This window comes from Phocoena sinus, chromosome 4, assembly GCF_008692025.1.
Source record: "Phocoena sinus isolate mPhoSin1 chromosome 4, mPhoSin1.pri, whole genome shotgun sequence".
Taxonomy (NCBI): Eukaryota; Metazoa; Chordata; class Mammalia; order Artiodactyla; family Phocoenidae; genus Phocoena; species Phocoena sinus.
The window spans coordinates 62,034,025-62,055,068 of NC_045766.1; the positions used below are offsets into that span (position 1 = coordinate 62,034,025).

At 36.8% G+C, this 21,044-nt stretch overlaps 1 protein-coding gene across 1 annotated transcript in view; it reads left to right on the top strand.

Moving 5' to 3' along the window:
• The window catches only part of VPS8 (VPS8 subunit of CORVET complex), a 308,471-nt gene that overhangs the window by 93,072 nt on the left and 194,355 nt on the right, over nt 1-21,044 (top strand). The window contains 2 exon segments of the mRNA XM_032630703.1: nt 10,875-10,921; nt 20,087-20,309. Coding sequence (XP_032486594.1) covers nt 10,875-10,921; nt 20,087-20,309 — 270 coding nt within the window.

Sequence of the window (21,044 nt, forward strand, 5' to 3'; positions counted from 1 at the left end):
AGGAGGCTTAAAAAAAAGGGAAGGCTCATGAGAACAATATTTTTTGAGTTTGTTGAGTCTTCAAATTGTTGGTCTCTAGCTTTTATTTTATTTTATTATTTTTAAAAATATTTATTTATTTGGCTGGGCCAGGTCTTAGTTGCAGCACGTGAGATCTTTAGTTGCGACGTGCCGGACTGTTAGTTGCGGCATGCGAACTCTTAGTTGCGGCATGTGGGATCTAGCTCCCTGACCAGGAGTTGAACCCGGGCCCCCTATGTTGGGAGTGTGGAGTCTTAGCCACTGGACCACCAGGGAAGTAAGTCCCTCTAGCTTTTATCTTGAAAAACATTTTGGCTCTCCTTAAGTATCTTGAAAATACTGTTCTGTTACCGTCTGTCATGGAATGCCACTGTAGGATAATCTGAGGCTAGCCCGGTTTTTTTTTCCCCCTCTCTCAAAATTCATCTTTTTTTCCTGGCTACTTCTTAGTTTGGGTAATCCAGTAACTTTACTGCATTGGGTCTCAATATAATCATTCTAGGCCATTTTTCCCTGGAATAACATGTGTTCTATTAATAAGTAGATTTAAGACTTTTAAAAGAATAATCTCAGGAAAGTTTTCTTGAATTAAGTCTTAAACTATTCATTCTGTTCTGTTGTTTTAGTTTTCTTTTATTCTTTATTATTATTATTTTTTTAACATCTTTATTGGAGTATAATTGCTTTACAATGGTGTGTTAGTTTCTGCTTTATAACAAAGTGAATCAGTTATACATATACATATGTTCCCATATCTCTTCCCTCTTGCGTCTCCCTCCTTCCCACCCTCCCTATCCCACCCCTCTAGGTGGTCACAAAGCACCGAGCTGATCTCCCTGTGCCATGCAGCTGCTTCCACTAGCTATCTATTTTACGTTTGGTAGTGTATATATGTCCATGCCACTCTCTCACTTTGTCACAGCTTACCCTTCCCCCTCCCCATATCCTCAAGTCCATTCTCTAGTAGGTCTGTGTCTTTATTCCTGTCTTAGCCCTACGTTCTTCATGACCGTTTTTTTTTTCTTAGATTCCATATATATGTGTTAGCATACGGTATTTATTTTTCTCTTTCTGTCTTACCACACTCCACATGACAGACTCTAGGTCCATCCACCTCACTACAAATATCTCAATTTCGTTTCTTTTTATGGCTGAGTAATATTCCATTGTATATATGTGCCACATCTTCTTTATCCATTCATCTGATGATGGACACTTAGGTTGCTTCCGTGTCCTGGCTATTGTAAATAGAGCTGCAATGAACATTTTGGTACATGACTCTTTTTGAATTATGGTTTGCTCAGGTTATATGCCCAGTAGTGGGATTGCTGGGTCGTATGTAAGTTCTATTTTTAGTTTTTTAAGGAACCTCCATACTGTTCTCCATAGTGGCTGTATCAAGTTACATTCCCACCAATAGTGCAAGAGGGTTCCCTTTTCTCCACACCCTCTCCAGCACTTATTGTTTGCAGATTTTCTGATGATGGCCATTCTGACGGGTGTGAGGTGATACCTCATTGTAGTTTTGATTTGCATTTCTCTAATGATTAGTGACATTGAGCATTCTTTCATGTGTTTGTTGGCAATCTCTATATCTTTTTTGGAGAAATGTCTGTTTAGGCCTTCTGCCCACTTTTGGACTGGGCTGTTTTTTTATTGAGCTGCATGAGCTGCTTGTAAATCTTGGAGATTAATCCTTTGGCAGTTGCTTCATTTGCAAATACTGTCTCCCATTCTGAGGGTTGTCTTTTGGTCTTGTTTATGGTTTCCTTTGCTGTGCAAAAGCTTTGAAGTTTCATTAGGTCCCATTTGTTTGTTTTTATTACCATGTCTCTAGGAGGTGGGTCAAAAAGGATCTTGCTGTGATTTATGTCATACAGTATTCTGCCTATGTTTTCCTCTAAGAGTTTGATAGTGTCTGGCCTTACATTTAGATCTTTAATCCATTTTGAGTTTTTTTTTTTTTTTTTTTTTGCGGTACGCGGGCCTCTCACTGTTGCGGCCTGTCCCGTTGCAGAGCACGGGCTCCGGACGCGCAGGCTCAGCGGCCATGGCTCAAGGGCCCAGCCGCTCCGCGGCATGTGGGATCTTCCAGGACCGGGGCACGAACCCGCGTCACCTGCATCGGCAGGCGGACTCTCAACCACTGTGCCACCAGGGAAGCCCTTGAGTTTATTTTTGTGTATGGTGTTAGGGAGTGTTCTAATTTCATACTTTTACATGTACCTGTCCAGTTTTCCCAGCACCACTTATTGAAGAGGCTGCCTTTTCTCCACTATATATTCTTGCCTCCTTTATCAAAGATAAGGTGACCATATGTGTGTGGGTTTATCTCTGGGCTTTCTATCCTGTTCCATTGATCTATATTTCTCTTTTTGTGCCAGTACCATACTGTCTTGATTACTGTAGCTTTGTAGTATAGTCTGAAGTCAGGGAGCCTGATTCCTCCAGCTCCATTTTTCGTTCTCAAGATTGCTTTGGCTATTCTGGGTCTTTTGTGTTTCCATACAAATTGTGAAATTTTTTGTTCTAGTTCTGTGAAAAACACCAGTGGTAGTTTGATAAGGATTGCACTGAATCTGTAGATTGCTCTGGGTAGTAGAGTCATTTTCACAATGTTGATTCTTCCAATCCAAGAACATGGTATATCTCTGCATCTATTTGTATCATCTTTAGTTTCTTTCATCAGTGTCTTATAATTTTCTGCATACAGGTCTTTTGTCTCCTTAGGTAGGTTTATTCCTAGATATTTTATTCTTTCTGTTGCAATGGTAAATGGGAGTGTTTTCTTAATTTCACTTTAAGATTTTTCATCATTAGTGTATAGGGATGCCAGAGATTTCTGTGCATTAATTTTGTATCCTGCTACTTTACCAAATGCATTGATTAGCTCTAGTAGTTCTCTGGTAGCATATTTAGGATACATGTATAGTATCATGTCATCTGCAAACAGTGACAGCTTTACTTCTTCTTTTCCGATTTGGATTCCTTTTATTTCTTTTTCTTCTCTGATTGCTGGGGCTAAAACTTCCAAAACCGTTGCATAAGACTGGTGAGAGTGGGCAACCTTGTCTTGTTCCTGATCTTAGTGGAAAATATTTTCAGCTTTTCACCATTGGGGACGATGTTGGCTGTGGGATTGTCATATATGGCCTTTATTATGTTGAGGAAAGTTCCCTCTATGCCTACTTTCTGGAAGGTTTTTTTATAAATGGGTGTTGAATTTTGTCAAAAGCTTTCTCTGCATCTATTGAGATGATCATACGGTTTTTCTCCTTCAGTTTGTTACTATGGTGTATCACGTTGATTGATTTGCATATATTGAAGAATCCTTGCATTCCTGGAATAAACCCCACTTGATCATGGTGTATGATCCTTTTAATGTGCTGTTGGATTCTGTTTGCTAGTATTTTGTTGAGGATTTTTGCATCTATGTTCATCAGTGATATTGGCCTGTAGTTTTCTTTCTTTGTGACATCCTTGTCTGGTTTTGGTATCAGGGCGATGGTGGCCTCGTAGAATGAGTTTGGGAGTGTTCCTCCCTCTGCTATATTTTGGAAGAGTTTGAGAAGGATAGGTGTTAGCTCTTCTCTAAATGTTTGATAGAATTCGCCTGTGAAGCCATCTGGTCCTGGGCTTTTGTTTGTTGGAAGATTTTTAATCACAGTTTCAATTTCAGTGCTTGTGACTGGTATGTTCATATTTTCTATTTCTTCCTGATTCAGTCTTGGCAGGTTGTGCGTTTCTAAGAATTTGTCCATTTCTTCCAGGTTGTCCATTTTATTGGTATAGAGTTGCTTGTAGTAATCTCTCATGATCCTTTATATTTCTGCAGTGTCAGTTGTTATTTCTCCTTTTTCATTTCTAATTCTATTGATTTGAGTCTTCTCCCTTTTTTTCTTGATGAGTCTGGCTAATGATTTATCAATTTTGCTTATCTTCTCAAAAAACCAGCTTTTAGTTTTATTGATCTTTGCTATCATTTCCTTTATTTCTTTTTCATTTATTTCTGATCTGATCTTTATGATTTCTTTCCTTCTGCTAACTCTGGGGGTTTTTGTTCTTCTTTCTCTAACTGCTTTAGGTGCAAGGTTAGGTTGTTTATTTGAGATGTTTCCTGTTTCTTAAGGTAGGATTGTATTGCTGTGAACTTCCCTCTTAGAACTGACTTTGCTGCAACCCATAGGTTTTGGGTCATCGTGTCTCCATTGTCATTTGTTTCTAGTTATCTTTTGACTTCCTCTTTGATTTCTTCAGTGATCACTTGGTTATTAAGTAGTATATTGTTTAGCCTCCATGTGTTTGTATTTCTTACAGGTATTTTCCTGTAATTGATATCTAGTCTCATAGCATTGTGGTCGGAAAAGATACTTAATACGATTTCAGTTTTCTTAAATTTACCAAGGCTTGATTTTTGACCCAAGATATGATCTATCCTGGAGAATGTTCCATGAGCACTTAAGAAAAATGTGTATTCTGTTGTTTTTGGATGGAATGCCCTATGAATATCAATTAAGTCCATCTTGTTTAATGTATCATTTAAAGCTTGTGTTTCCTTATTTATTTTCATTTTGGATGATCTGTGCATTGGTGAAAGTGGGGTGTTAAGTCCCCTACTATGAATGTGTTAGTGCCGAGTACCCCTTTTATGGCTGTTAGTATTTGCCTTATGTATTGAGGTGCTTCTGTGTTGGGTGCATAAATATTTACAATTGTTATTTCTTCTTCTTGGATTGATCCCTTGATCATTATGTCCTTCTTTGTCTCTTGTAATAGTCTTTATTTTAAAGTCTGTTTTGTCTGATATGAGAATTGCTACTCCAGCTTTCTTTTGATTTCCATTTGCATGGAATATCTTTTTCCATCCCCTCACTTTCAGTCTGTATGTGTCTCTAGGTCTGAAGTGGGTCTCTTGTAGACAGCATATATACAGGTCTTGTTTTTGTATCCATTCAGCCAGTCTGTGTCTTTTGGTGGGAGCATTTAATCGATTTACATTTAAGGTAATTATCGATATGTATGCTCCTATTCCCCTTTTCTTAATTGTTTTGAGTTTGTTATTGTAGGTCTTTTCCTTTATTGTGTCTCTTGCCTAGAGAAGTTCCTTTAGCATTTGTTGTAAAGCTAGTTTGGTGGTGCTGAACTCTCTCAGCTTTTGCTTGTCTGTGAAGGTTTTAATTTCTCCATCAAATCTGAATGAGATCCTTGTTGGGTAGAGTAGTCTTGGTTATAGATTTTTCTCCTTCATCACTTTAAATATGTCCTGCCACTCCCTTCTGGCTTGCAGAGTTTCTGCTGAAAGACCAGCTGTTAACCTTATGGGGATTTCCTTGTGTGTTATTTGTTGTTTTTCCCTTGCTGCTTTTAATATGTTTTCTGTATTTAATTTTTGATAGTTTGATTAATATGTGTCTTGGCATGTTTCTCCTTGAATTTATCCTGTTTGGGACTCTCTGTGATTCCTGTACTTGATTAACTATTTCCTTTCCCATATTAGGAAAGTTTTCAACTATAATCTCTTCAAATATTTTCCTAGTGCCTTTCTTTTTCTCTTCTCCTTCTGGGACCCCTGTAATTTGAATATTGGAGCATTTAATGTTGTCCCAGAGGTATCTGAGACTGTCCTCAGTTCTTTTCATTCTTTTTTCTTTATTCTGCTCTGCAGTAGTTATTTCCCTATTTTATCTTCCAGGTCACTTATCCGTTCTTCTGCCTCAGTTATTCTGCTATTGATCCCTTCTAGAGTATTTTTAATTCTATTTATTGTGTTGTTCATCATTGCTTGTTTCCTCTTCATTTCTTCTAGGTCCTTGTTAAATGTTTCTTGCATTTTATCTACTCTATTTCCAAGATTTTGGATCATCTTTGCTATCATTATTCTTTTTCAGGTAGACTGCCTATTTCCTCTTCATTTGTTAGGTCTGGTGGGTTTTTACCTTGCTCCTTCATCTGCTGTGTGTTTTTCTGTCTTCCATTTTGCTTATCTTACTGTGTTTGGGGTCTCCTTTTTGCAGGCTGCAGGTTTGTAGTTCCCGTTGTTTTTGGTGTCTGTCCCCAGTAGCTAAGGTTGGTTCAGTGGGTTGTGTAGGCTTCCTGGTGGAGGGGCCTAGTGCCTGTGTTCTGGTGGATGAGGCTGGATCTTGTCTTTCTGGTGGGTAGGTCCACGTCTGGTGGTGTGTTTTGGGGGTGTCTGTGGCCTTATTAGGATTTTAGGCAGCCTTTCTGCTAATGGGTGGGGTTGTGTTCCTGTTTTGCTAGTTGTTTGGCATAGGGTGTCCAGCACTGTAGCTTGCTGGTCGTTGAGTGAAGCTGGGTGATAGTGTTGAGATGGAGATCTCTGGGAGATTTTCGCCATTTGATATTATGTGGAGCTGGGAGGTCTCTTTTTGACCAGTGTCCTGAAGTTGGCTCTCCCACCTCAGAGGCACAGCACTGACACCTGGCTGGAGCACCAAGAACCTTTCATCCACACAACTCAGAATAAAAGGGGGAAAAAATAGAAAGAAAAAAAGAAAGAGGATAAAATAAAGTAAGATAAAATAACATAAAGTTATTAAAATAAAAATAAGTATTGAGAAAAAAAATTTTTTTAAGTAAAAAACAAAAACGGACGGACAGAACCCTAGGACAAATGGTGAAAGCAAAGTTATACAGACAAAATCTCACACAGACGTGTACACATACACAGTCACAAAAAGAGGAAATGGGGAAAAAATAATATATCTTGCTCCCAAAGTCCACCTCCTCAATTTGGGATGATTCGTTGTCTATTCAGGTATTCCACAGATGCAGCATACATCAAGTTGATTGTGGAGATTTAATCCGCTGCTCCTGAGGCTGCTGGGAGAAATTTCCCTTTCTCTTCCTTGTTGGCACAGCTCCCGGAGTTCAGCTTTGGATTTGGCCCCGCCTCTGTATGTAGGTCGCCTGAGGGTGTCTGTTCTTCGCTCAGACAGGGCAGGGTTAAAGGAGCCACTGATTGGGGGGCTCAGGCTTACTCAGTCTGGCGGGGAGGGAGGAGTACGGATGTGGGGAGAGCCTGCGGCGGCAGAGGCCAGCGTGACGTTGCACCAGCCCGAGGTGCACCGTGTGTTCTCCCAGGGGAGTTGTCCCTGCATCATGGGACCCTGGCAGTGGCAGACTGCACAGGCTCCCGGGAGTGGAGGTGTGGATAGTGACCTGTGCTCGCACACAGGCTTCTTTGAAGTGGCAGCAGCAGCCTTAACGTCTCATGCCCATCTCTGGGGTCCGTGCTCTTAGCCGCAGCCTGCACCCGTCTCTGGAGCTCCTTTAAGCAGCGCTCTGAATCCCCTCTCCTCACGCACCAGGAAACAAAGAGGGAAGAAAAAGTCTCTTGCCTCTTCGGCAGGTCCAGACTTTTCCCCGGACTCCCTCCCTGCTAGCTGTGGTGCACTAACCCCTTCAGGCTGTGTTTATGCTGCCAGTCCTCTCCCTGCGATCCGACGGAAGACCCGAGCCTCAGCTCCCAGCTCCCGCCCGCCCTGGCGGGTGAGCAGACAAGCCTCTCGGGCTGGTGAGTGCCGGTCGGCACGGATCCTCTGTGCGGAAATCTCTCCGCTTTGCCCTCCGCACCCCAGTGGCTGTGCTCTCCTCCGTGGCTCCGAAGTTTATCCCCTCTGCCACCCGCAGTCTCCGCCCGCGAAGGGGCTTCCTAGTGTGTGGAAACCTTTCCTCCTTCACAGCTCCCACCCACTGGCGTAGGTCCTGTCCCTATTCTTTTTTCTCTGTTTTTTCTTTTTTCTTTTGCCCTACCCAGGTACGTGGGGAGTTTCTTGCCTTTTGGGAGGTCTGAGGTCTTCTGTCAGCGTTCAGTGGGTGTTCTGTAGGAGTTGTTCCACGTGTAGATGTATTTCTGATGTATCTGTGGGGAAGAAGGTGATCTCCACGTTTTACTCTTCTGCCATCTTCCTAAACTCCCTGTTTTAGTTTTCTTATTCAGGGATTCTAATTACACATACATTGATGCTTTCCCTTTCTCTTCCTCCCCCTTTCCTCCCTCTTTCCCTCTCACCTTTCTCCCCCCAATTCTCTGCAAGCTGCATATCACCCATTACTGTGCTTACGATCTAATGAGGAAGATAAAACACCATCTTTCTAAAGATCCCAGTGATATCCTAATTTATAAATAAAATAAAACTTTCACATCTTATTCATTCTCAATGCTATATTAAACAGTGATGATCACTCCTTCCTTTTTAAAATTCTGTATCCTGTAGATATCTATGATTGTGTGGTCTTCTGATTTTTAGAACTTTGTGACTGTTCCTGAGTTGGATTTTGTTTCCATCTGCTGACCATATCATAAATATTGGTCTTCCTCAAGATGTAATCCACTGTTCACTGATTTTTATCTTTATTATCCCTGGACGGTTTTATTCATGTACAAAATTTCCTTTCATGACTTAGAAGTGTGTAATTCTAACCCAGATGTTTCAGATTACTATATCCAGTTTCTTACTATTCAATATCGAAGTAAAGATGTTCCTCAGAGCTATGACAGCCCAAACTATGTTTAGCTTCTTCCTTCTAACACCTCCTCCCATATTCCTTATTTCATTTCATGAAATCTTCATCCAGCCATCACTCAAACTAGAAATTTAGGAGTTTCTTAAGACTCCTGCCTATGCCTTCCAACCCATAACCAATCTGTCACCAACCTCTACAATTTTACTTTATAAACAGTGCTTGATTCTATCTGCTGTTTTTTATGCCTACTCTCACTACCCTAGTTTGGTCTCCTGTTTCCATCTTGGACTACTATACTAGCCACCTATCTTCAGTCTTGATTTTCCAGATCCTCCCATCATAGAATCAACAGAGTGATTTGTCTACATGTATTAATCTGATGGTTACACTCTCCATTATCCCTATAGTATATCCTTAGTACTTACTGCTAGGATAGGCACTTAATTCCTTATTTTATGCCTTTAATAATTCTAAATATACTTTAATAATTTCTCCCTGATAATTATAGTATTTGAAGTTTTCGGGGTCTCCCCTGCTGTTTGTAGTTTCTGCTGACATTAACTTATGGTATGTTATTTCATGAAGTGCTTTAAACTTTTTTATTTTGGGCACATCTTTTGGGGGCTTTATCAGGAGGTCTTATTTTGCCTGTTAAGCAAAGCACTGTTAAGCACTGTTAACTGGAATTTTTTTCTTTCAAGTGCTCCTGGAGTATCCTTTTTTAAGGATCACCTTTTGTGTTAATTTCTTGGCCTGATTATTCCCATACTAAGGAGATAGTGTAAATTCAAATCCCAAATCCACCTGTGGGCAGGATCTTGATTATAGATTCTTGGAGAGTGCAGATTTATCCCCACTGAGTCCAGGCAGAGACAGACAACCTCTCTTGTTAGCTTCCTATGCATATAGGCAGGGTTTTTTGTTTTTTCTAATTGCCTTTCACTAAGGAGACACCTTTCAAGAATCCTGTTTTTAGGAGGATCTTTGCTTTACTTCCTTATGTTTCAAGAATTAAGGCCTCAGTTTGTTTCTGGCATTAAAACCCAAGCTCTTATATGAACAACTAATTTATAGGACAGTCTTAGTGATGGCTCAGGGCTTCTTGCTTTAGTTTGTAGTTCCTTTTTCAATTTTAAACCCTGGGTATTGCCCCTAGTTTTGGGGGAGCTCAGCTGTGTATTTTAAAGAGTGTTTGTTAAATTTCCTCAGTATTTCTAGGTTTTTTCTCTGCAGATTATTTGTCCCTCTATATGTATTCTCATTCAGGGTTGAGACTTTTCAAATCTATGGTTTTAGTTCCTGTTTTTGAAGTACCTAAGTAAGGTTATAAATGTAGTCATGAGGAATATTGATAAATAAAGGAAGCAGGATGGATGGGCAGGGTTAGCCTTTTAGGATTATAGGTCCTTCTGCTTACTTCTCTCTCAGATAATAGTGGTTCCTCAGGTTTTGTTCGTTTTGTCAAAGAAGTGTTAGCATGTGGTATTCTCTTTCACATAATGTCTTCTCCCTCCTGATGGGATATTCTTCTGCCCAGAACCTAAGCCTTCCAGGATTTTTAAAAGGAAACCATTGCTCTTCAGCTAGCAGAAAATGAAAGAGTACTGCTGAAATCGAATGCTTGGGTATTTGACAAGTTCTAGTCATAATAAGCTACTTCTCCTCCCTCAAAGTGTTTCTCTTGAAAAAGGCCAAAATTATGGGTTGCCATTCGTTTGATATGAGTCTATACATGATGAATTTAAAACAGTCAAAATGTTATGAAACTGAGAAATTAATCAACCTTAAAATAGATGGTTTGGAGGATTGTGACAAAATATGGACAACCTTAATCACCTGAGCCACCAATGGGACCAACTATATTATATTATCAATTTGATATATTTTCTTTGCAGATTTTCTTTACAAAGTTGTGAGATAAATACATATTTTTCATGTAATGTTTCTTATAATGTTGTAAACTCTTTATAAACTTGTAATATCTACATAATATTTAAATAGCAAATTTACTTAACTGTTTTCCCATGTTGTATATTTAATTTCAATGTCTTCCTCCCTTCCCCCTCCTTCTCCTCTTTCTTCTATTATAGAGCTGCAGTGAATACCTTAATGCATTAAATTTTTTTTCTTACTAAATGTATTTAGGATAAATTTCCAGATAGAATTACTGGGTAAAAGTGTTTTCACATTTTTAAGGCTTTTGACACAGAGTGCCAAATTGCTTACCAAAAGTATGGTACAAAGTTATATTCTCCCAACAATCTAACAGTATCTGAAGCAGACTACTTTCATTATGTGTTGTGTCTAACCAGGGGGCCATTGGACAGAGATATGGTGCTGATGCTTTCTTTACGGTTTCTCTACAGGATATGGTGCCCATCATAGTTGATTACTGCCTTCTGCTGCAGCGAAAGTGAGTATACATTGCCTGTCAGGTTCAATTATTTTGAGTCCAAGTTGCCTCTTGCTTATATTATAGCAATAATTTACTACTATGAATTCTATGAATTTGACTCAGTAGGTTATTTTAAAAAATGAATTTACAGAAATTTGATTCTTTAAGAATTTTCAGTCCATTTACCAATGAAATTAACTTGTCCAATATAGATGTATCATCTGTGTATTTATGTGGCAGGATAGTGGAGGTGAAGAACATAGCAAAAGAGCAATTCTTAGTCACTTAAAGATCTTAAAAGTGTATGATTCATGCATTATATATATATGCTCTTTTATGAACCATCACTAAAACACAATATTTCATACCACTCAAAAAAAGGAAAGATTTATTGTGCTTCTTTTTTAAGAGCCTCTTCATTTAAAGAAAATCACTGTAAATAAACTCTTGATTAGGGTCTGTTCATTTAAATAGTAACTACATAAATTAACCAACCTGTGCTAGTTCATAATTTTTCACACTTACAATAATAGTTAGCTTCCTACATGCCAGGTATTGTTCTAAGCACTTTAATTTATCTATTTTTTATAACAACTTATTTAATTTTTATAACAGTGAGGTAGGTATTATTGTTGTCTTCATTTTACATAGGAGGTTCAAGAGGCAGTATGCGATGAAGTAACTTGCCAAAACTTGCTCACACTTTTTTTGAGGAGCAAAGGTGGGATTCTAATGCAGGCAGCCTAGCTCTTGGGTTCTTGCTCGAAACTACCAGATTGTACCTCTTTTTCAGTGGTGAACAGCTGTGAGGATCCAGTGCAGATACTCCCCAAACCCTCTACAACACTGTCTTGACTCCTGAATTTATGTCTGTTTAGGTGGCCTAAATCATATAAGGTTGGATCATACTTAGAAAGTATCAGTGAAGGTTATCAAGAGGGCAGTTATTTGCTATGTCAGACCTTCAATTAAATCACAAAGAGCTCTAGCTTCTGTTTACTTAGGGCTCAGATTCATTCCAGTGTTTTAGCTATAGTGTTACATGTAATTATCCAGTGAAATATGTTGTCTTCATGGTTGGGATGTTGTTGAAAATATGGTTTTATGTTACACATTGTCTTCTTCTTTTTTTTTTTTTTTTTTGTGGTACACGGGCGCAGGCTCAGCAGCCATGGCTCATGGGCTCAGCCGCTCCGCAGCATGTGGGATCTTCCCGGACCAGGGCATGAACCCGTGTCCCCTGCATCAACAGGCGGACTCTCAACCACTGCACCACCAGGGAAGCCCCAACATTGTCTTCTTTATGAGGGCCCAAGGAAGAAATTTCTCTCAGGTGTTAGTACCAGAAATACTTTTGTATCTTCTGAACAGCTAACTCACTTTTAGCTGATGGACAGTGAATTGTATAGCTAATTATTGTTTCCTAGGGAGCTAAGAGCCATGATATACTAACCTCACCCTAGTTCTTAACTTAGTTTTCTCCTCAACTCATGGTTTACACTTACACTTCCTTGTTATTTGTCTTATATTTTTTAAAGCAGCCTCAATAGTTTATGGATCAGTATTACATATTTTATTTCATTTAATCCTCATAATTACAGTGTAAGAGAGGTAAAGTTAAGGAAATTGAGATGTAGTGATATTTCTAATACTAATAAATGCTGGGACCAACCTAAATCTTCAAGTTGAGATAATATAAATGAGATAAAATAAAATATCTAAGAGATTAAATTTTGTTTAGAGTAAGAAAGCATATCTTTATAAAACAGATTATTTCTACCTAAATGGTACCTGGCACAGAGTAGCCTGATGGTTGAATTAATGAAGTAATTCTCCCTCTTGGTTTGCAGGGTGACTTGTGATCATTAACTTGAAATCTTGAATACTCTCACAGTGAGATAAAGTTGAAATGACCTGAGCAGTTGTAAGATGGATTATATAGGGAAAAAGAAAAAAAAAAGGGTTTTTTTCCTTTCAGAAATATGTTATTCCCCAAAATGTTACAGGGATAAGTTTTTCTTTTCTTATATGACTTGAAAAGGAAATATTTCCAACTTTATTTAATCTATTGACTGGCTGAGAATGAAGTAATTTCTTTATTAAATCAGAGCATCCAACATAGAAGACAAGATGTAGTCTAGATTATCACCAAATTAGAATCTACTTATTATTTCTTCATTTTTATCAGTTTCTTTCTTTCCTTTAATTTTTCCTGACTCCTTAGCATGTTTTTTTCTGGGCTGTGTCTGAAATGAGTACAGTATTTGTTTTGGAGATCTCAGAAATACCAGCAGTCATAGTATATTCCTGACTGCCAAGGGGAAGGGAGATCTCAAGGGTCCTTTTCTGAGCTCTTCTTGGCCCTTTTCTCCTTCCTTCATCTAGTCATACACACATACTCCTAGATCCAGGATTGGATATTTTTCCTGGACCATAGTGCAAATAGTATGGCTTCCTTCTCTCTTGACTGTTTCTGAAGGCTGAAGACCAGATTGTACTAGATCCTGCTCCTGCTTAGGAGAAGTTCCAACATGTGTGTTCTTACTCTCTTTCCCCTCCTGGTCTCTTTCCCCACTTTTTCTACTCTCTGGGTTCCAGTAGGGGCAGAAGGGACAGGGTAGTGTCCTCAGCAGTGTAAGAAAGTTTGAGGCTGTGGAACTAGGCATTGGGTCACATGTTCCCTTTTGTGTTCTAGATTCTGTGCTCTTGTGCTTGCTTACTTCTCATCATACTGGCTTTTCTTTTTCATCATAATGTTAAGATTCTATATATGGGCCTGAGCTTATGAGTAAAGAGGTCAAATAGGCCATTTGATCAACTTTGATTCTTTGTGTCTAGGTCATCTTTCAGTTTCCTTCCATTGCAAATGTGCGATGATTAAAGATTTATTAGATATAAAAATTCTGTGTTTCTTAAATACTTCAGTGTAATCACACTTAAAAATAGAGTTGAAATTTTTCTTAGCGTTTCCATAGATAATAAGATTAAAAATGATCAATTCCCTAGACTCAATTGAAGCAGAGGGATTTTAAAAATTATGTAACTTAATTCCAGTATGATATCTTTCTCCCTAAACTGGACACTCTCTTTATGCCATTTCTTTGACAATTGGTTCTATTTGCATCTAGAATCTTCTCTTCTACATTCCCAAATTTTCAAAATATTTGTGATGTTGAGATTGCTTTTAAGAATGCTCAGATTGTGCATAACACAGATACCGTCTTAAAAAAAATGATTTACCTGGAACAAAATGTAGAGCATAAACAAAGATAAAAACTTAGAAAATATGAGAGGAGAATAGAAAAGAAGCTTCAACATATACCTGACCATTGTTCCAAAATTAAAGACTAGAGAACATGGCTAATAATTTTCCTGAATTAAAGGAAGACAGAAATTATCAGAAAGAAAACTCTTGGTGCACAACAGAACAAATCATAACAAGCCTACACCTATGAGTTTGATTATACTAAGAGTGACAGTGGCATAGCATTGCATACTGCACTGAGCGTCTCACATAGGAGTTCTGCTTCTAGCAATGGCAATGAGGACAGCTGGGAAATCTGGAAAATTTGTTAACAAAATTTATATGAAAGCGCCGGAGAGCTACTAAGGGGATGAGGATCTGTGGTACCAAGATCCAGGCAGAGGAGAGAGGCATAGAAGCTGGCTCTTCCTGTTGAGATAATTGCCAACTCTGAAAAATGGCAGCTGAGGGGTTGAGAAGCTGAGCAAAACTTTAGAGCAATTCGTGATGTTGCTGCAGTTGAGTTCAAGGATCACACAAAAAGAGGGGCGCTGAATACTCCAGGCTTTTGATTGAGCTGTGAAGAGCTACACCCTAAGAATAATGCTGAATTAGAACACATGTAGGTTCATCATGGTTAAACTGCTGAAAACAAAAGACAAAAAAACTTTAATGTCATTATGAAAGAAAAAAAACCCTTCAAAATGGTAACAATTAACCTTACAGCTTACTTCTAAACAGAAATAATGGAACCAAAGACAACAGAATTGTGAAAGGACAGAAAGAAAACATGTATTAATATAGAATTCTATATACAACAAAAATACCTTTTGAAAATGATATAGAAATATATTCTAAGAAACATAAACTGAGAGAATTCATCATTAGCAGACCTGCACTAAAAAAATAACAAAAGTTGTTCTTTAGATAAAAGGAAAATGATTGAGGTGGAAAAGCTAATATGTGGGTAAGTGAATATAGAATATAATCAATATGTGTGAGGATTGAATAAAACATGAAGAAAAATGAAGAGAAAAATATATGAAAACAATACTACATAATTGGAGAAAAGGGTAAATAAGGTTAAAATGTTCTAAAGTCCTTGCACTGTCTAGAAGGTGGTAAATTTATTAATTTATATTATAATTTAATAATTTGAAGATGCAGATTGTAATCTCTAAACCCATACTTAGTATATAATAGTAAAAACATATATAACTAACAAGGTAATAAATGGTGTCATGACTAAAAATACAATTTAAAAAAGTCAAAAGGAGCAAAAGGAATTAAGAATAGTTAAGACAAGGAGAAAAAATAAATGATAAATTTAAAAATATATCAGTAATTACATTAAATAGCAAACAACTAAAACAAACAAACAAAACATAATCTAGTACTCAGCCAATTTCAAGTAACTTCTTCCACTTCTAGGGTGGTCACTTAGACACTCAATACTGGCCTCCAGATACCTTTTATATTAATATTTTCTGATTGAGTACATTGGTTTTATAGTCAGTCCTCTTATTTTCGTATATTATACTGTCTCTTATGAGGGTTAAATTATAAACACAGTACATACTCTGAAATTAATTTTAACTCAATACCACAACCATCATTATACTATGATCACTGTTACCTCTGTATCATAAGTTATAGAATTTCATACCCAGCAGTAATATAATATTACTAGGATATATATGTATTTCTATTCATATGTAAGAATTCTTTTATAATGTAAAATCCTTTTTACTATGGCAGGAACCACACTGCTTTTTCTCTGTAGGGCATACTGATCAGTGTGTAATGGACATCTTTTTTGGTTAAAATTTGGCTTTATTATCTTTCTGTGAATATTTTAAAATCAGAAACGATAGGAAATTCTGTTTCTGAAGATCTACCTTTATTTTCATAATTTGGTCTCTGCTCACACAATTTCATTTTAATTTGATAGTGCACATATATTTTTTCAGTACTAGAAAAAGATATAAAATATCTCAAGGGTTTTTGTAGGATATTTAATGATTTGTCATTTTGCTTATACAACAGTAGCCATAATTTCAGTTTATTTTGAAAATAGGTCCAGAGTTTACTTGAACCATAATCATAATTTTGAACATTGTTTAAAAATAAGTGCTTAAATAAATGCTATGTTATTATGTGTGAATTATATCTCAAAGCCATTATAAAACAAAATAGGTGCTGTATGTAGATGATCTTGACCACTTCAAGCTTATATCACTGTAAGCAGATATCCAAAAAGAAGCCATTATTCAGATAACTTGAATTATATGTAAAATCTGAACCAAAAATATTTCTCTTAAATCTAAAGTGAACCTGAAGTGGCCTTTTGATAGCCAGAGTATTTGTTTAACCTTGTTGTTCAACATCAGGATTATTATTTGCGAAACAGAAAGATTTTAATTATCAGCCATGGTTGAGGAACTTATTGTTTTGACTTTTCTCATCATTTTCTTGGTAACTGCAAGTTAAAATTCTAAACATCAAAGCTAGGTGAAAAATGGGGCCATGGCTTTTTTATTTTATCTAACTGCTGTGTTGAGATATAATTCACGTACCATAAAATTCACCATTTTAAAGAGTATGGTAGTTTTCAGTATATTCAGAGTTTAATTAAGCCATGTCTTTTTAAAGGAAATATTTACAAACTGATACTTGTATCAGGAAACAGAGCATTTTGAACATAATTTCTTGAAGATCATTTGAACTTTTTTTTTTGAGCAGTGAAATAACTTTCATTTTGCACACAATTCAGCATCTATGATAGTAGCCAGACATGTAACAGGTTCTCAATAAATTTTAATTAAATAAGTGAAATTTGGTAAAAAAAAAAAATGGATTGTCTCTAAAGGTCATATTTTCCAGGTCATATGGAGCCCTTTTTTTTTTTTTAACTTTTTATTTTATATTGGAGTTCAGGTGATTAAAAATGTTATGTTAGTTTCAGGTGTATTTACATCTTTTCATATGTATTTACATGTATCCTTTTGAACTTTGTTTTAAATTTTATAAATAAAGAGGCCAGCCAAAATCAACTTTGGATTTATTAAATCCTACTTATATGTAGTGGGGGGTTGTTTATTTGGTTCTGGTTGTATATTTAGTGTACAGGCAAGTGTTAGGATTGATGCTCTTGCTCCCTTCAGACAGTCTCTGAATTTGTAATTATCTCATAATCAAAGCTGAGTTCTTCACATTTTCTAATTGTAAAATTGATAGTGCAAAAAGTAAATTTGGTCATTTTTTCTATCAATTTGAAGTTATGTATGATAAACTCCAAATAATGTCTTTAATATGAGTATTAATATAAAGTGAAGTTATGTCGAAGACCTTTTTGTTGGCCCTCTGTTATTCAGAATGGATTTTTCTATTATACTGGTTATAAGGAGGCTAAGCTCGAAGCGATAAACATCAGTTTTGACATTAGCCGTTCCAGGAAACAAAGTCAGCACCCTGGAGTATAATGCCTAAGTACAGAAAGAAACACAAGAGCCAAAACCTTTTTTAGTGTGTGTGTACTTTTCTTTTTCCCTCCTTCTCTGTTGATCGAATAAATATTTTCCCAGAATGACGAGAACATGTCTTAAAATTTTGTTTTATTTTTATTTTAAGGTAGAGATGCAGATAGGAGTTGCTGAGTTACATTTTTCTTGCTTCTTTATTATAGCCTCTTACTGGTTAAGAAAGAAGCATATAGTTTTGCCATTAATCTTACCAGCATTGCATGCTGTAGTTTGTCACAGGAGTGCCTTGTTTGTCAACTTTTATGCTCTCTTTACTGAATTTGTAGCTCTTTAGTTTTCCTCCCCAGGGCTTTTTGTGCTGAGCTGAAATATATAATTATCTTTCCTAGCATGTTGTTTTTAACAACACATTACAGAGTGCAAGGGCTAGCAAATAGGACATTTTCTTTAAGTTCATAAGAGTTACTTTGTTACTCTTATTTTATCTTTCTTACAGTAAGGCTTCATTAATCTCAGTTCCTTTTGCTTGGCTAGTAATTGGTAATCACAAAAATGTAATGGACTGTCAGGCTTCCCTGGTGGTGCAGTGGTTGAGAGTCTGCCTGCCGATGCGGGGGACACAGGTTCGTGCCCCGGTCCGGGAAGATCCCACATGCCGCGGGGTGGCTGGGCCCGTGAGCCATGGCCGCTGAGCCTGCGCATCCGGAGCCTGTGCTCCGCAACGGGAGAGGCCACAACAGTGAGAGGCCCGCGTACCGCAAAAAAAAAAAAAAAAAAATGTAAGGGACTGTTGATTACAATGAAACTAACATGAAAAATGCTCTGATAAATATAAAGTAAGGGGGAAAGTGATGCAAGAATTACACTTGTGGATATGAGAAAAAAATAAATGGATATGGATTTCCCCCCAGGATATTGCAAATACTGTTTATTGAAAAGCAACATGGGGTTCTATGCAGTTGTAGCCAGTCTGTTTATCATTGGTCCCCCTTCCAGGACTTCAGATTAGGCAAGACCCCATCCCATTGCTTTCAGAGTCTTCCTTGTCCTTTTTGTGGAACTTGTCATGAAAGATCACACCTGTGGATGAACCATCTACCACTTTTCACAATTGACATGATGCACATATATAGAGATTATACATTTAGCAAATAAATAAATAAACAATCAGTCAATCCTAACAGGTAAGTAGAATTAGCACAGTTTTTGTATTTGAAAAAAGAATTAAAGAATCAGTGAATGATATAAGTCAATACACTGTATAAATGGAAACATGGAAAACATTTAATTTTGCCAGTCATCAAAGAATTGAAAACAGTGATGTTGTTTAATTTATACATTAAACTATATGGGAAAAAAATAAAGACAATTGTCTGTTGAAACTGTTGAAATTATACATTACTGATGGCTGTGTAAATTGGTGCTATGATGATTTTTGAAGATAATTTAGTAATACATTTTAAGTGCCACAAAATTTTTTGTATCTTCTTACTTTAAATAAATTTCTAAAAGTAGAATGACTAAGGAATTAAGCCCCCAAATGGAAAGACTATATATGTAGATGTTCATTGTGGCCTCACTCATAATAGTGAAATAGTGGAAATAAGTGATACATTACAGGAGTAGTTAAATAAATTCTGATGTTTCAGCTTGTTGAAACATTGTGGTTAGACAAAATGGTAATTTTAAAGAGTTAAGTAGCAGCTTAGGACAATGCTTATATAATATTCAAAATATTGAAAACAAAATTCAGATTATGTCTGTGGTGAATAGAACTTTAAAATTATTTCTGGACTCTTTGCAAAAGAAATACAAAATAAATAAAACAGTTATTGAGTGTGGTAGCATTTGATTAATTACAGTTTTTTTGTTTCTGCAATAAAATAGTTTTCAGACATATTTTAAAATCATTGAACATTTTCTTCTTCCTCTCCCATCAATAATCACTACCTAAACCCTTTGGGAAGCAAGGGGCAAGAACTAGATAAAGAAGCAGATTGGCCTTGCAGATCAGATGGGAGTATTTAGGTACCAGGAAAGAGGAAAGGATAAATTGTGAATAGTGCATTTAATTTTTTTTTTTTACTTCATCATAGTCTCCGTACTACCTGCTCCCATATCAATGTTGTCTTTAAGAAGCAGTGTGCCATAATGGGTTCAGCACAGGGTTTAGGTCAGAAGGCTGATGCAAATTCTGAATCTATCACTTGTTAGCTAGCTGATTTTCAGCAAATAGTTTAACTTTTTCAACATTTTTTATTTGTAAAAAGTATTGGGTGAATTAAGATAGTATATATAAGAGATTTTTCAAAATACAAAGCTCTTTGCAAATATTGTTACTATTTTTAATAAACTTGCACGTAAGTTGAAACAGGAAAAAGATGAGATATACTTCATAGACTGAATTTAATGGGTGTTTGGAATGTTCCTAAAAGTATTTTTCCCCATTTGTTGCAGGGATCTTCTATTTAGCCAGGTGTATGACAAATTAAGTGAGAATTCAGTGGCCAAAGGAGTGTTTTTGGAGTGCCTTGAACCATATATTTTAAGTGATAAATTGGTGGGGATCACACCCCAGGTAATGAAAGACTTGATTGTTCATTTCCAAGATAAAAAATTGATGGAAAATGTGGAAGCCCTCATTGTACATATGGATATCACCAGCCTAGACATTCAGCAGGTGAGTTTATAGGCGGTCTACTAATTTATGGAATAAACATCATTCCTTTATTGAATATATTTACCTGACTCATCGGGCCTTACTTTGTCTTTCATCAACCCTAATTATTTTTTAGCACTTTTTGGTAAGAGGTCTCATAAACTTATATTTGTCAATATATTTCTTAGGAGTGCTCATTACTTAAAGCTAGATTAGGAACTCCTGCAAGCCAGTAGTCTTCGGTTTCCTTGACATCCCCCAGAGCTCTTAGCATAGGTTTTATATTTGGTAGCTGCTCAGCAAATGCTTATTGGCCTATCCTTCTTCACCAGTTTGTTTGTTCACTACTACAATTTTCATCTGCAAGTAAATTTCAACTATAAGCACTTCCACGTGAAAAATAGAATATTTTTACTTTTAAGTGTATGATGCCATTTTTTTGAAAAGCTAGTTTATATGTTCAGAGTTGATAACTTTCATACATTAAGTTTTGAAATGCAGAGCATAGTATAAGAAGCAAACTTTAGGACATCTTAGCATGATCAGCCAGCGCATTGATAATATACCTCCAGTATATCTGAGGTCTCCACAATAAGTTTTAAGTCCTTAATTGAGGAGCAATATGTATTTGACCTAAGACACTTCACTCTTAACTCTTCATTTAACTCTTCAGTCCTAATGCTGAGCAAAGGCACTAAGGTACCAAGGTGCTGAGTCCTATTGAACTAAAGTACGGTGGCATACAAACTTAGAAGG